This window comes from Ursus arctos, unplaced genomic scaffold (assembly GCF_023065955.2).
Source record: "Ursus arctos isolate Adak ecotype North America unplaced genomic scaffold, UrsArc2.0 scaffold_32, whole genome shotgun sequence".
NCBI classification, from domain to species: domain Eukaryota; kingdom Metazoa; phylum Chordata; class Mammalia; order Carnivora; family Ursidae; genus Ursus; species Ursus arctos.
The window spans coordinates 10,747,453-10,763,054 of NW_026623008.1; the positions used below are offsets into that span (position 1 = coordinate 10,747,453).

Sequence of the window (15,602 nt, forward strand, 5' to 3'; positions counted from 1 at the left end):
GCATTTAGTCGATAGGTGATCTGTTGATGGGTTTTATTTTCCACCTTCAAAAAGATACTGGATTTGAACCCATTCAAGGCTGACCAACCATTTTAAAAACACACATTGGATGGCAACTCATGTCTTGATGGGAGGGCCATGTTGCCCACATCCACCTGTGAGCAAGCTCTGGCACAACATTATGCGAAAGCAAAGGAGGTGAACTGAATTGATACTTACCTTCTTGCTTCTCTCTTCAAGGATTGACTTTGTATCTGGAATATCTTCTGGTGTACTATAAAAAACTTACAAGCCAAACCCAGGAGCTTCAGGTAATATTTTAACTTTGAAAGTTCATTTCGGCCCCTCCTTGGCATTTATATAGTACTGTGCATTTTAACCCTGTTTTTTCTCTGTTAACTAGTCCGTCCACTTTCTCCAAGACGTGACATGATATCTCCATTTGACACAGAAAGATTCAGACATGGTGGCTAGGATCTCCCGGGAGGGCAAGGGAAAAGACCGGATGCTTGTTGTCTTCTGTCAGGATGATCAGAAAGATTTAAATGCCATCAGATATTGAGAATTATGCCTCTTAAATACACAGCTTCCCGTAATATAGGGAGCAGAGTTACCAAGAGTTACGTAATGTCCACATTTTAGAGGTAAATGATCCTTAGGGATTGTGCCACTCTGCAAGCAATTGCCATAACAAGGCTTGGTAACAAACATCTACAAAACTTTAGTGGCACTCCGCAATCGCTGTTCACTGCTCACATGTCTGGGGTCAGCCACTAGGTGGGTACACCCATCCTGGACAGGCTTGCCCAAGTGTCTGGGTGTTGGCTGGCCCTTGGTTGGTCTGGGCTGGCCTCAGCTGAAGCAGCTGGACTCGGCTCCACCTGTCTCTGTCCTCCAGCAGGCTAGCCTGGGCATGTTCCCATGGCGATGCAGAAGTACAGGAGAAAATGCAGCCCAATCATGGAGTGCTTTCCAATTCTCTGCAGTGTTAACATCCCATTGGCCAAAGTAGGTCACATGGCTGAGTTCAGTGTCAGAGCAGCATATGAGTGGGCACTGCAAGGTACATGGCCAAAGGCATGGATAGAGAGAGGGTGAAGTATTGGGACCACCATCGTGAGCAACTCCAACAGGCCATCTAGTCAGAGGTCAACAGATGTTTTCTTTTTTTTTTTTTTTTTTAAAGATTTTATTTATTTGACAGAGATAGACAGCCACTGAGAGGGAACACAAGCAGGGGGAGTGGGAGAGGAAGAAGCAGGCTCCCAGCGGAGGAGCCTGATGTGGGGCTCGATCCCACAATGCCGGGATCACGCCCTGAGCTGAAGGCAGACGCTTAACCGCTGTGCCACCCAGGCGCCCCAACAGATGTTTTCTAAAGCAGAGGGCCAGATGGTCAATATTTTAGGCTTGCAGGCCGTACAGTCTCTGTCACACCTACTCAACCCTGCTGCTACAGAGTAAAAGCAACCATGGACAGTACGTAAATGAATGAGCATGATGGGCGTGGCTCTGTTCCAATAAAACTTTATTTATAGAAATTGGCAGTGAACCAGATTTGACAGGACTCTGTCAACCCCTGATCTAGTCCATTCTTCTTATTTTACAGATATGAACATCGAACTTAGAGGCTAGGTGACATTTCAATGTCACACAGCTAGTTGATGGAAGAATCAAGACAAAAGCTCAGGCCTTCTGACCCTAGCTCACTGCTTTTTCTCTTCCATTCAGCGAATAATAACTAGTAATTCTAGCTGCCGTTAACTGAGCACCTGCTATGTGCTGAGCACTGTGCTGAAAGCGTTCCATCACCATCTCACTTAATCCTTACTCTAAGAGGCAGATACTATTCTTTCGCTCATTTTCTAAATGAAGAAGCATCTAGAAAGAAGTAGAGCTGAGAGTCTATCCAGATCAAGAGTCTGAGTTCTTAACCACTCTACTGCTTCACCACCAGAAACTAGGCTAAGCATAGTTTTTATGTGATTTTAAGAAAGTTGTGTGTAAACCTTTGTACCCCCAAAGGTAAAGAACTTGTAAAAGAAAAATGTTGAAATGACTCCTTTAATTAGGCCTGTCCCCCTCATCCGCTTCCGTTTCCTTTCCTCTCGTTTCAGATCAAGATCCACAGTTCTCAGGAAACTCAGCAGTCTTTCATGCAAGAGAAGCTGCGGGAGCATCTGGCAGAGAAGGAGAAGCTGAATGAGGACAGGCTGCACCAAGAGGAGAGGCTGAAAGCCAGAATCAAGCGGCTGATGGAAGAGAAGGCGGTAAGGCAGTGCCTGTCATTTTCTTTACTCCTGGAAACTGATGGAATGGCCTTTTCTGAAGGCATATACTTGGGAGGAGAAATCTCAGCAACTCCTTGTTTGATGCTATGGAAGTAAATTAAATAGGTGAGTCATGTTGGAGGAACTCACATGACGCTTGAATTCTAAAACTCAACTTGAAACGGCAAAGTTATTGAAATTCCTGGAAATGGTACCTTATTAGCTCAGATGCCGCAGTCGGTTCACCAAGTTCGAGTTATTACTGCCGGTCCCGGTTTGTAACCGACAGACCGTCTCTCAGTGCGTGCAAGACCAACCCCGCATTATTTCCGTCTTCCGCTCTCTCTTGATACGTATCATAGGAAGCGAATGGCCAAGATTGCTACCGACTTCTCTAAAAACCAAATCAGTTATAAGATACTTTACAGGAGCCCCTCTCAAACTTAGAGGTGCCCAGGAAGCACCTGGGAAGGCTGTTAAAATGCAGATTCTGACTCGGGAAGGTCTGGGGCAGAAACTGGCATTCTGCATTTCCAGGCAGCTCCCAGCTGGTGCTGAGAGCACAGGTCTGCAGACCACATCTTCAGCAGCAAATCTTAGAGGAAGGTTTGCCCAGAGTTGCCTGAGAAGCACCAGCTGGACACTTGTTAGAAATACCGATTCTCAGGCCCCCGCCCAGACCCACTACATCAGCATCTCTGGAGAAGGTCAGGAAACTGCATTTAATGAACCGATTCTCATCTTTGTCCAAGAGTCTGCCCTTTGTGATATTCACGGACTGCCATGAATTTTTAACTACTTCATTGCCATCACCCTAGGTCAGTGGCTCCTGACTTTGGCTGCACTTTTGTCACCTAGGAGATTAAAAGGTCCTACTGCCCTGCCACTCTCCTCCCGCCCCAGCCCCAGGTTCTGATCTGATTACAGTGAGGGTGTGGCTCATGCACCGGGATTCGCAAGTGCTCCTGGGCGGTTCCAGTATGCAGCCATGGTTGAGAACCACAGCCTGCTGCCCCTGCTCCCGCCCACCTGAAGACAGCAGCCCCAGATCTGCTGGACCCCCCTCCTCCCCTGAGGAGGACTGCACCTGACACTCTCTCCACCTTTCCTCAGTCACAGCTTGGTGACTTCCCTCCCTGTCGCACACACCAGCTCTGCAGACCTCTCCGCCTTGGTCAGCGTCTGATTCATGCCCAGTTATCTCAAGAAATCTCTCTCCTCCTCCTACCTCTTCTTCTGCTCACCCCTTTCTGCTTTCTATGAAGGAAAAGACTAAAAAGGGAAGAACCATCTGGCCAAGATCATATGTGGTCCCCTGAAGGCAGTATTAACGATACCCTTAAATCAAGGCCAGCCCATTTTGAAGGTCAGTTCGCCATGGAGAAAGCCAGTGTCATTCAAGAGAGGAAAACAAAACCGGAAAGAACTGAAAATCTTCAGAGTCCACGCAAAGCTCTCCACCTGCTTCCTTTCTCCTCCCTGATTACCCTCTTCCTTTCCAAATGTCTTATTTTACTTTTAATTTGGGGTTGACTTTTTCCACTGAGGGTGTGCAGTATTTCAGTCCCACCATGTTCAAAGCAACTTGGGCACCAGCCTGCGCCTCCCAGATGCCCATTTATAACCTTGATCCTGACGCAGAAAGGGTTTGAAGGGCTGGCTTCAAACCCCCTTTAAACAGAATGAACCTCAGAGCACACCACCCCAGCAAGAGGGGAAAGCACTGTCAGGTATCCACCCAGCCAGTACCCCTGCCCGTGGTCATTAGTGTCCCACCGAGGGTCACCACTCCCCAGATGCTTCGTAGATCAACTTGTCCCAAGGGACTCATCTGAACGTACTGTCCCAGACTTAACACCAGGGGTCCCAATTTTTTTTTTTTTTTAAGATTTTATTTACTTGAGAGAAAAAGAGAGAGAGAGCACAAGAAGGAAGGGCAAAGAGAGAGAGAAGCAGACTCGCCGCTGAACGTGGAGCCTGACGCAGGGCTCCATCCCAGGACCCTGAGATCATGATCTGAGCCAGACTGAGCCACCCAGGAGCCCTGCAGGGGTCCCGATTTTAAATGAAACTTCCTTACACCATAAGACACCATCACCCCCACCCTTTCTAAAAATACATGTGTCAAAATTCACGAATCAAACTCGTTCTCATGAATCCTCACTCATTTGAATACCATTTGAATAGTAAGCAATTCTCGGTTGCTTTATGAAGCTAATCCTTCTTTATTATGAACTGTTAACATGTACTTGACGTGTGCACTCTCATGGGTTAGGTCAGGGTCAGCAAACTTTTTCCATAAAGAGCCAGCTGGTATATACTTTCAGTTTTGCGGGACACGCTGCTCTGTTGTGACTGCTCAGCTCTGCTATTGTGAGTGCAAAGGCAGTCACAGGCAATCTACAAGCAGTGAGCAAGGAAGTGTTCCAATAAAACTTTATTTACAAAATGCAGACAGCAGGCCAGATTTGGCTGGTAGGCCATAGTTTGCCAACCCCTGGTTTAAAAAACAGGCTCTTGAGTCAAATGGACCAGGGTTCGAATCCCTGTCCACGTGATTTGCTAGTAAATTTGGCAGATTCCTTAATCCCTCTAAGTCTGTTTCCTCCTCTGCAAAGTGGAGATCACAGAAGAAATGACTGACCCATATTAATGAATGGTGATCACATGCCAAATGGTCCATGTTCAGTCTCTCATCTGCCCCTCACATTCACCCAGCGCAGGAAGCACTATTACCATCTCCATCGTACAAATAGGAAGACTGAGGCATCTATCGATTCTCACCTTCCTAAGGCCATGCACCTGGAAAGGCCCGACCTGGGGCTCTGACCTGGGCCTGCCCGCTCTGGATCCCTTGCTCCTAGCCACCCATGGGGTTGTTGTAGGAGTAAAGGGCTAGCCCGTGCAATGACTGGCACAGAGTCCAGATTTCTGCCATGGTAACTATGTCTATTAAACAATAGTCATTGACTTTCAGGTTTTGGAGGAAAGCATTACTCAAGAGAAGAACAGAGCAAAAGAAGCATTAGAAGAAGAGCAGAAGAGAATCCAAGAGCTGGAGAATCGCTTAGCCCGTCAGAAGAAGGTATGCAGCTGGGGGAGACAGAGTCGGCCTGAGCCCAAATCAAGGTCACGCACCCAGAAGGACCAACCTGGGGCTCTGATCTGAGCCTGCCCACTCCGGATCCCTTGCTCCTGGCTGCCCAGTCTCCCCCGGGGGGTTGTGGTGAGCCGCGAAGGGCTACCCGTGCAGGGCCTGGCACAGAGCCTAGGTTCCTGCCATGGCAACTATGTCTGTTAAACAGTGGTCATTGGATTGCAGGTCTGGGAGGAAAGCATTACTCAAGAGAAAAACAGAGTGAAGGAAGCATTAGAAGAAGAACAGACCAGAGTCCAAGAGCTGGAGAATCGCCTAACCCGCCAGAAGGAGGTATGCAGCTGGGGGAGACAGTTGGCTCAAGCCCAAATCTGGCTTGCAGGCCCTGTGGAAGTGAGTTCTGAACCATGGATGATGGGGGTAGAGTGTGGCAGAGCTTTCCTCCAGCGATCTGTCTTTGGGAAGGTTCGGGTACTCTGGGAAGCAGTGGGGCTCAAGAAGAGAGCCCTGGAGTCATAACTTTGACAGCCAGTTAGAAAAATTGTAAACAGCAAAAATACAGACATAGATAGGACTTGGGAGACAGTCGGGGCTGGTGACACAGGCATCTCCTGCATGGAGATTGTGGCCCAAAGCATAGACGTGGAGGAGGTACAGGGTCCTGGGACTTCAGGGCTGTGTCAGTCCTCCAACAACATCCTAAAATCATCCAGCCCTCAGCTCCACCGTCGAGGAATTTTCTACAGGCCAGGGCAGCCTAGTGGTGATGCCTCGGGCTGGCAGAAAATTCTTCCTTTAGTTTAAGCACAAGCAAACTCTTTCTCCCAGGAGACATCAATCCCCCACTGGCCTCCCGGGCTCCTGCAAGACCTGTCCACCTCCTTCTCTGCATGATAACCTTTTAGAGTATTGAAAATAGAGACACCTGCTCCTGTCCAGACCCGAATGCCCTTATTTCTCCTGGAGCCTGGCCTTGGTCCCCTCCTCTGGCCTGCTCCGTTCTCCAGAAGGCACAGATTGGCAGCTCACTGGCTGAAAAGGGCCTGAGGACATGTTATGTTTGGCCCCCGAGTATTTTATTTTGAATTCATAACATTTACTTAAAAATCCAGATTTCCATCCTCTCCTGAAAAGTCAGAAAATCTGGCCCCATTTCTGCTTGGCAGAAGTGGACGGGAGCCCAACCAAGCAGCAGCAATTTCCCACCATCCCCACCACTCCCTGTTGTGTTAAAAACAGCCCACTTCCTCGCTGGCCCCTGTCTGGCCCCTGTAGACATCAGAGTTTGCAACCCCTGCTCTGTTTTCTTCCCAAAGTGCGGTAGTCAGAACCTGACCCGGTGACCGTTGGTGGCCCAGGGCAGGACTCTTCTCGCCTGTTGAAGATTTTGTACTTGTACTGATGCTCCCCAACCAGCTTTGGGAAGAGCTCTATGACATCGTCAGCGCAAGCTTATCTTGTGGTCACCCTTGGACCTCGGGGTCTTTTTCACGTACTGCTCTCATGAGCTCTTGCACCCTAAGGCAACACAGAAAGGTGAAGAGTACAGGCCTTGCAGCCACATGCAGGTTCAAATCCTGGCTCGACAACATTCAGGCCTCAGCAGATCACTCAGGAGCCCCCTCCTCTCAAGGTGGCTGCGAGCGTTGGCGGTCATGCGCAGTGAAGTGTTCGACCCAGAATTATTGCTCAGTCAGTGTAGCTGTTAGAATTATCACAGGCACTTCTTTCCCTATCGGCCCCCTCCCCATCCTCACTGCTCAGAGTGAAGTCCTGGCCCACCCACCGCTGCGGGAGAGACAAGGAGGCGGGCCAGGCAGAGCCCGTGTGATCCCATCTGGTCCAGGGAGGGAAGATGTTTGTGTGCTGGATGTCACCTGGGGTCACCTGTATGGCTGTGCCTGGCGGCCTGTGTAAACAGTGTCACTGAGGCCTGGCCCTGAGTTATATCTCCAGGGGTGGTGACGAGGAACAGAATCTCCCAAGGGTTCAATGGGGCCAAATGCCACCGAGAGGTCAACAGTTCAGCTCAAGGGCCCAGGGAAGGCCCTTGAATTTAGAGATTTCGAGGTCATGGGGGACTTCAGGAGAGAGATTTAAGGAAGAAGGCAGAATGGGGTCAGCCTCACTGCAGGGAGGAGCTGTGGCCGGGTCACCCCAAGCCTAGGAAAACAGCAGCCTTACCTCTCCCGGCAGAACCTCTCTGTGGTTTCTTGACGGGGAAATCTGAGATTAACAGTCCCAGACACAGACTTTAATCAACCTCAAACATTATTTGATTTTTCTTTTTATTAGACCTTCTGCCACGTGATCAGATGAATCTTTAAGGGCAACAGAATGCTAGGTCATAATGCGGTTTTGAGGTAACGTTAGAGGTCGTCTCCCGTTACCTGCCTGGGAACGTGGGAGCAAAGCAGCGGAGGGGGCCAGGGCCCGTGCGTGCCGAGTCGTGCAGGGACAATCTTCCCCTTAGCGCCGCTCTCAGCTGCAAAGGAGCTGCCGGCAGCAAAGTCGTGAGCATAGATGCGAGCTCAGGTGCAGTGGAGCCGACCCTAAGTCACCGGAAAGTGCTCGGAAGTCTCCTTCACAAATTACAGGGAACCCCGACGCCCACCTCAGATGTTCAGAAGCACGAGTCTGCCAGCTCCCATGATGCTGCTCTTCTGCTTGCCTTAGGGCTGATATTGGAGCAGCTGAGCGTTGGGATTTTCTTAAATGACCTCACTGCAAAATACGTAGCATTTCAGCCAGGCTCATGTGGGCGAGCTAATCTGGGACCCTAACCACGGGTTACAATGGAACCCATGTTCCAAGTTCCAGACATCTTACCGTCCAGCTGGTACTTAGACCTCAACCCATTTGAAAGCTCACGTGCCCTTTCTTGCAGTGACTGGAAACAGGGGCTTTGTGGGCAGTTCCTACCCTTTGGGGTTGGCGTTAACCATTTACTTCCTAAAACAAATTCCTCGAGCAGGAGCACCGAACCACACTTTTCTCCATACGCCCTCTCCGAGCTCCACGTGTGAGGTCCACCCCCACCCCTTCTAGAAATTGGTATGTTGCCGCTCATGAATCTAATACGCTGTCCCACATCTCGAAACCCGATTCTCTTTAAGAGATTTATTTTAATAATAGGACATCCATTATTAATGAGATTCTTCTTCTTCTCAGAGCGACTGCCTGGCGCAGTGATAAGAGCTCAGACTCTAAAATAAGACAGACCCTGCTCCCTCTGCTCACGTGCTGCCTGCCGGGGGCCTCTGGATGCGGGCGGTGGGCCGTCCTCCGCACGGGGCTCAAATCCTGACCTCACCACCAACACACTGCATGACCCCTGGGCCTTCCGCAATTTTCCGTTCCTCGGTTTCCTCATCTATAAACTGGGGCCACTAATTCCTCTGCTAGGGTCGCCGTGATAGGGTTCACTGTGTGTGACATGCTGGGCGAGGGCTCCAGCACGGATACCCACCCCCCAGCGTGGGGGCTACTACCACTATTAGTAGGATGGCCAGAATGAGCAGCCCTCCCCCGCACTGGGAAGGCAACCAAAAAGACTGGTCGTTGATTTTCAGGTTTTGGAGAGCAGCGTGGCCCATGAAAAAAGGAAAGCAAAGGAGGCTTTAGAGACAGAGAGGAGAAGAGCTCAAGATCTGGAGAACCACTTGACCCAACAGAAGGAGGTACGAGGAGCAGAGAGATGAATGGGTCGTAGGAGCCAAACCCCTGCGGAAGGAAGTCCGAGGCCAGACGTGAGGCCGTGGTTCTGTGCCCCGATGGAGAGTTCGGCAGGCCAGTGCGCAGGTGCTGGGCACACTTCCGTGGGAAGTGGCCGACGTCATGTACAGCTTACAAGCTGTATGACCTAGGGCAGGTCACTTAACCTTCAGGGCCTCAGTTGTCTCCTCTGCAAAATGGGAGCAGTAACCGTCCCTGCCTCGCAGGATTAAATGCATAGAGACAGAGGACTTAGAGCTGCACCCTGCACATAGCCGGCCCTCTACATAAGCATTTCCCTGCTCAGCCCAGGGCAGAGAGACGCGCTCCAGCAGGGAACCCTTGGGTCGGGGGCTGGGTCAGTCCCTCAGCGAGAATCAGTAGAAGGACACTCACTCCCAGCTCCGGTCTCCTGGTTTCACAGACTTTTTGTAGAGACACAAACAGTTGTGGAGTAAGATGGTGTAGACCGATACGTAGCAAGCTGGCACAGCAGTCCCACGAGTAAGTGCCAGAGGGCCGGAGCGGAGGACAAGAAGTGCACCCTGGGGGAGAGCGTGACAGTGGTGTGGGCAGCGAGCGCCATGCCTGGAGAGCACTGGAGACATCCACCTCTAGCCACCTCCAGCAGCCTGGGGACTGGCCCCCCAGCCATACCGGCCTGGAGCCACCAGGAAAGACAGGGTCCAAGGCTGAGAGGAGGGATGTCGCTCGGGTTTAACCCAAACACCCCAACCCCCCCCCCCCCCAAGAAGTCAAAGAAGGGCTCTCAGGAGCTGGCAGCCAGGGGGAGAACTCAGTGACCTACAGTGGCAGCTCTGTGAGCTGGGCTCCAGGGACACAGAGGGCACAGACATGGGCTGGCCCTCAGGGAACTTCCAGAAACACAGTAATGACTCCATGAATTGTTTCATTCTGTGTCATTCATCATCCACAAATGCTTCCCGAGCCCCCAGCATGGGCCAGGCCTGTTGGATGTTGGGTGTTGGGGATACCACAGTGCGCGAGAAGGACCAGAGCCATGTCCTCCCAGAGCTTCCATTCTAGGCTGGAGGGACAGACAGCACGTAACCAAGTGCACATGACAACTCCAGGGCCACAAGCCTGGGGGAAGATCAAAGGGGTGGGCTAGAGAGTGGCCACGGGGTGGGGGCGGGGGTGGGGGCAGGCTTCTCTGAGGAGGGGACATTTGAGTGAGACCTGGAGGGGAGAAGGAGCATGAAGAGAACATCTGTGGGGAAGAAAATGCCACCGGGTCAAGTGGCCCAGCTGCAGAGTACAGGGACCTCCCTTAGCCAGGGGCGCAGGGGCAGTGGGGTGAGGAAGGAAGGAAGCCGGAACAAGATGGAAGCCAGATGAGGGGTCCAGGGAAGAAAGCCGGAGGGAGACACAAAGGGGGTAAAGCAGGAAGGCTTGGTAGGCGAAAAGTGCCGATTCTGTTTCAAATCCCAGCTCTGCCCCAAAGTGCTGTTTGACCCTGGGCAAGTGCCTTGCCGTCTCTGTGCCCCCATCCGTAACATGGGTGTAGTGACAGAACTACCTAGACGTCTGTTGTGAGGAGTCAATGTATTCATTAGGAAGCACCTGCCCAGGTGAGGTCAGCATCCAGGTGGGCTGGGGAGGATGGTGTGTGTCCAATGCCAGGGTGGCAGGGGATAGTGGGGGGAGGCAGACAGTCCAGCAAAGACCTTGGCAGTGAGTTGTGTCAGTCTGTGCAGGGAGTGAGGTCAAACTGTTGTCAGCGGCTGTGCCCCGAGTGTCCCTTATACAGATGGGCCAGGGGTGGTGTCTTGGAGCATGGGCTCCTGCCGTGGTGCAGGGGACCCTGTGCCCGACTGAGTATGAGCGCAGAACAGGTCTCCGCCTCTGGGGAGGGTGGGGTTTTAATCAGGACCACACAGAAGTCAAGGTCCGGAAGCCGAGCAGCTGTATGGTTAGGGCAGGGCTCTGGTGTCCCAGCGTGCACCGCCACTCCCTGGTGGTGTGACCTCTGTGCATTACTCGTCCTCTTACCGGCTCGGTGGCAGCCGCCATGTCCTCACCTGCAGAATGCGGCTCCCTGGGCAGACGCGCTCCGGGGGTTTGCCGATGAGATGCACCGCCGGGCTCAGTGCCTGGTGCCGAGCGCTCGTGTTGCAAGCATTTCAAGCGGAGTCAGTATCATCACTACTTTCAACTGTGACTCGCCAAGCGGCGCAGAATCCCACGGGGCACGCAGAAGGGGGCCGGCAGCCTCTTGGGACTGGCAGGGTGGGGGCTGGACAGTCTCTAACAGACTTGGCAGCAGGCAAATGCCAAGCTCGTGCAGGGAGGTGAGTCAGAGCCCAGGTGGGGTGGGAGGCCTGTGCAGAGCGGGGCAGGGGGGATGGTGGCCGCGGACACTGTGCTCAGATGGCAGGGCTGATGGAAAGACCATCTTTTTCTCCAGGGCCATGCAGCCCCAAAGCCTCGTCCTACCCCCCAGCACCGCATTCCCTAGTACAATTTTCATTTTTCTTTTTGCCAAATAATGTATGTTCACGCAAGAAAATGTAGAAGATACAGACTAGCGAAAGGAGGAAAATGTAAATTGCCATAATCCCAATCCCCCAAAATAACCGGTATTTACATTTCAGTACATATCTCTTCAGGCCCTCGCCTATGCATACATGCATATATTTAAAGTATTTTTCTGTGAACTTTGTGTTTGTATGGGAGCACCACTGCAAGGATTCCAAGCTGCAGATTGAGTTTTCCAACCCCCCTGCTCTGTGTGCCTCCTGGGGCTCGTGTAGGTGAGGCTGGTCCTCAATCCCCAGCTCCGAGTCACCGGACCTGCAGGCTACGTGTTCTCAATTCCAGACTGTCCTGGACATCAATTTTTTTTTTTTTTTAAAGATTTTATTTATTTATGTGACAGAGAGACAGCCAGCGAGAGAGGGAACACAGCAGGGGGAGTGGGAGAGGAAGAAGCAGGCTCACAGTGGAAGAGCCTGATGTGGGACTCGATCCCGGATCGCCAGGATCACGCCCTGAGCCAAAGGCAGACGCCTTAACGACTGCGCCACCCAGGCGCCCCTGGACATCAATTTTTGAACCCAAGCCTTTGAAGGCTGGAGAGAGCCTGAAGCCACAGGCGTCTCGTCCTCTGGGACGGGAGGCGTCTCCCCCCACTTTGCCTCTCCTGCCCCACCTCCCAAGAAGCCAGGTACTTCCCAGCGGAGGGCCCACATTCCAGTTCAGTTAGTGGCTCAGTGCCAAACGCCTTGACCTGGACACTCACCAGCACGTCACTTCCTGAACACAGCCCCGAAATCCTGAACGATGAATAACCCTCTCTTTTATGCGGTGACTAACCAGACACGACCTTCAGGTTCTCGCCGCCGTGGCGGGCATGCCAAGACTCCCACCCCTCTCTCCCGTGAGCGTCCTGTTCCCTGAGCCCTTACTCCCAAGCCCTGACTCACTGGTCTGGGCGATTACTAATCCTGGCTTCCCTCATGGTGCCCCTTCCCGTCCTTTCTCGCATACACTCCCTCAAACCATTTGTCCCTGACTTCCAGATTTCAGAGAGCAGCCTCGCCTACGAGAAACACAAAGCAAAGGAGGCCATAGAGAAGGAAAAGAAAAAAGTGCAAGATCTGGAGAACCACATAGCCAAGCAGAAAGAGGTAAGAGTCTCAGAGAGGAGCAGACACGGACGCGCCCAGCGTGGTTAGGAGCAGGGCTCTGGAGGCAGGCGGTCTGGGTTCAAATCCCACCTTTGCCGCTTTCTGCCCGTGCAACCTGAGGCAAGTGTCTTGCCATCTCTGTGCCTACGTTTCCCTACTTACGAAATCCAGATGATGCCAATAGATCAGCCCCATTGAGTGGTGAGGCGTGATTGCTAACAAGCTCATAAAACACATAGAAAAGTGTCCAGCACTCAGTGAATGCTCTGTGTGTGTTGGCTGCTATTATTATTCATCACTGTTCCCCTCCTGTCCCTACTATCCCCGAACAGTGTGTGACCTCAGCTGCCTGGGGTCACAGAGGGGATGGCAGGAGATGGGTACCTGAATTTCTCATCACCTGGGCAGCAGCGTCTCCACTGGAACTTGTCCCCGTGGGTATCAAACTGCATTTACAGTTATTCGTGGGAGGAGCAGACGTAGTAGGAGTACACGTTGTTGCCTGGGACCCTGTCTTAGGCACCTCCACACTGCAGGACAGAATTCAGTCCTCCTGGGTCCCAACAGTACAAGGGACACACACACACACACACACACACACACACACACACAATGGCTAATATCACAAAAGTCAAGGCAAGAGATTAAATGCACAACCTGACAATAGGGGGTTAAATTTAAATGCAGGTAAATACAATTTCAGAGGACTTTGAAGACCAGATGGGATGGAAAAAGGTCTTTGCATCTATTCACATCAGTCTTAGATCATTTTCTTTGAAGCCAGATTCCCAAACATTAGCATGCAGAGAATCACTTGGAGCAGGGGTATTGGGGGGGGTTAAATGCCCATTTCCTGGGCCTCACCCCCAGAGATTCAGATTCACCATCTATGGGGTGGACTCAGCAATGTGCATCTTTACCAAGCAGCCCCACGTGGTGCTGGTGCACTTGGCACATCCCTGCCCCAGAGAGATGAGCGTCAGTAAACCACATCTGCATAACGCATCAGTCCTGCTGCCTCTTCCTAAGAGGGACCTGGACCACCTGGAGCGTGCCCAGAGAAGGCAGACTGGAGTCGGGGAAAATGATGCAGGGCTTGTCGGCCCACGGCCAGCGCACTGAGGGAGGGCAGGCAGACGCTGCCGGCCCACGGAGCCCCGGGGGCGCAATCTGTTCACACACAGCCTTGTTTCCCCAAACGTTCACCGTAGATCTTCCATAAAATACTTCAGTTCGGAGTAGGAGGAAAGGAGACAGTAACTTTTTTAAAGTAGATTAATCACGACATCAAATGGATCAAGGATGAGATTAATGCCCCCCCAAAAAAATGTATCAGTGAAATCAACAAGTGGTCAGTTTTTACTCTCACGGTTACAGTGAAAGGGAGGGCTCAGGTGGCTGCACAATTCTCTGGAGGAAAGTGAACCAGTGGCTCGTGGATACTGGGCCAATCTCGGTAGTCAACCCAGAGAGAATCTGTCCTAAGGGTCATGACACAGAGGACTCTGCTGTGCGTCCAACACCCTCACCAGTCTCAGGGAAAACAACAGTGACATCAGAGGGCGAGGTCTTGTGACAGCCCTCCGGGCAGACTGGTGGCATCACACCAGACAAGGAGAAACGGGATCCCTCCCCAGGAAGTCCCACGTACCAGGAAAGACCAAGGAAGGACAAGGTCAAAGACCCACCCAGACATAAGAGTCGCTTATTCACGTGCTGTTTTACTCGGGTGCACAGAAGAGCAATGGCATAAGAGAGAGGAGGAGAGCAGGGAGAAGAAAAATAAATCCAGACCCAAGCTCACAGTCAACTTTGTGGTCCTGTCCTTGAGTCAAAGCAGCTGAGCTGCTGGCGAGGAGCAAAGACGCCAGGCGGTGCGTTCGGCCCTGGGCAGCTTCACGGCCCATCAAAGAAGCCGTTTGCTTGCTGGGGATTCCCCGAGACAGCTGGAGTGTTTCGCTGTGCGCTGCAGGTGACAGGCGGCCCTGTGGGATGCCTGCCAGCGTCCCCGGTGAGCACCTTCTCTGGCCAGGCCTGCACGTGGTCTGCACCGGGATTTCTCAGCAGTCACCGTGACGTGAAGGCCCCGAAGAGAGTCGGAGTTCAGTGGTGATACGCCAAGAACGAAGCCCTCCCAGGTGAGGCTCACAGAATCGCATGACGAAAATGGAGTTTTCTCGTTGTTTTTAATCCATTTCCTGTCCCAATTATAAAAGGAGCAACTATTTACAGAAAATCACTCAGAAGAAGATTAAAAAGAAACTGCCCAGGGGCGCCTGGGTAGCACAGCGGTTAAGCATCGCCTTCGGCTCAGGGCATGATCCCGGCGATCCGGGATCGAGCCCCACATCAGGCTCTTCCGCTATGAGCCTGCTTCTTCCTCTCCCACTCCCCCTGCTTGTGTTCCCTCTCTCGCTGGCTCTATCTCTGTTGAATAAATAAATAAAATCTTTAAAAAAATAAAAAGTAAAAAGAAAAAGAAACTGCCCATGATTTCCACTGAGCCGAGTTACCACAAGTGATGTTTTGCTCTGCTTCCTCCCAGACCGTCTACACGTTGACCATTATTGCAGACATCGGCAAGCATCCCCTTATCCCAGAGTGATTTACCCTGTTACACCGTGCACACCGCCCGGGATGCTGTATTTTAACTGAATACATTACCAAAATGTCTGTATGGCATGGAACATTCTTCTTCGACCTGCCATGGACGGCTGACTGGGGTTTGCACAGCGTTGGATGGACCCCAATTTTTTGACCTGTCCCCTAGGGTTGGGCCCTAAGGCTGTGTCTCACTTTCCACTCAGGTAAAAAAGCACTTGGCTGAACAGCCCTGCGCGTCAGTCCTCGTGAATGTGTGCGGTTATGTCA

At 51.9% G+C, this 15,602-nt stretch overlaps 1 protein-coding gene across 1 annotated transcript in view; it reads left to right on the plus strand.

Annotated features, from left to right (window-relative positions):
• Positions 1-15,602, plus strand: part of FHAD1 (forkhead associated phosphopeptide binding domain 1) — a 125,276-nt gene that overhangs the window by 79,485 nt on the left and 30,189 nt on the right. Inside the window, exons 15-20 of the mRNA XM_044391403.3 lie at positions 241-311; positions 2,118-2,270; positions 5,248-5,355; positions 5,593-5,700; positions 8,940-9,047; positions 12,624-12,731. Of these exons, the coding sequence (XP_044247338.2) occupies positions 241-311; positions 2,118-2,270; positions 5,248-5,355; positions 5,593-5,700; positions 8,940-9,047; positions 12,624-12,731 (656 nt within the window). The remainder of the gene's footprint in view (positions 1-240; positions 312-2,117; positions 2,271-5,247; positions 5,356-5,592; positions 5,701-8,939; positions 9,048-12,623; positions 12,732-15,602) is intronic.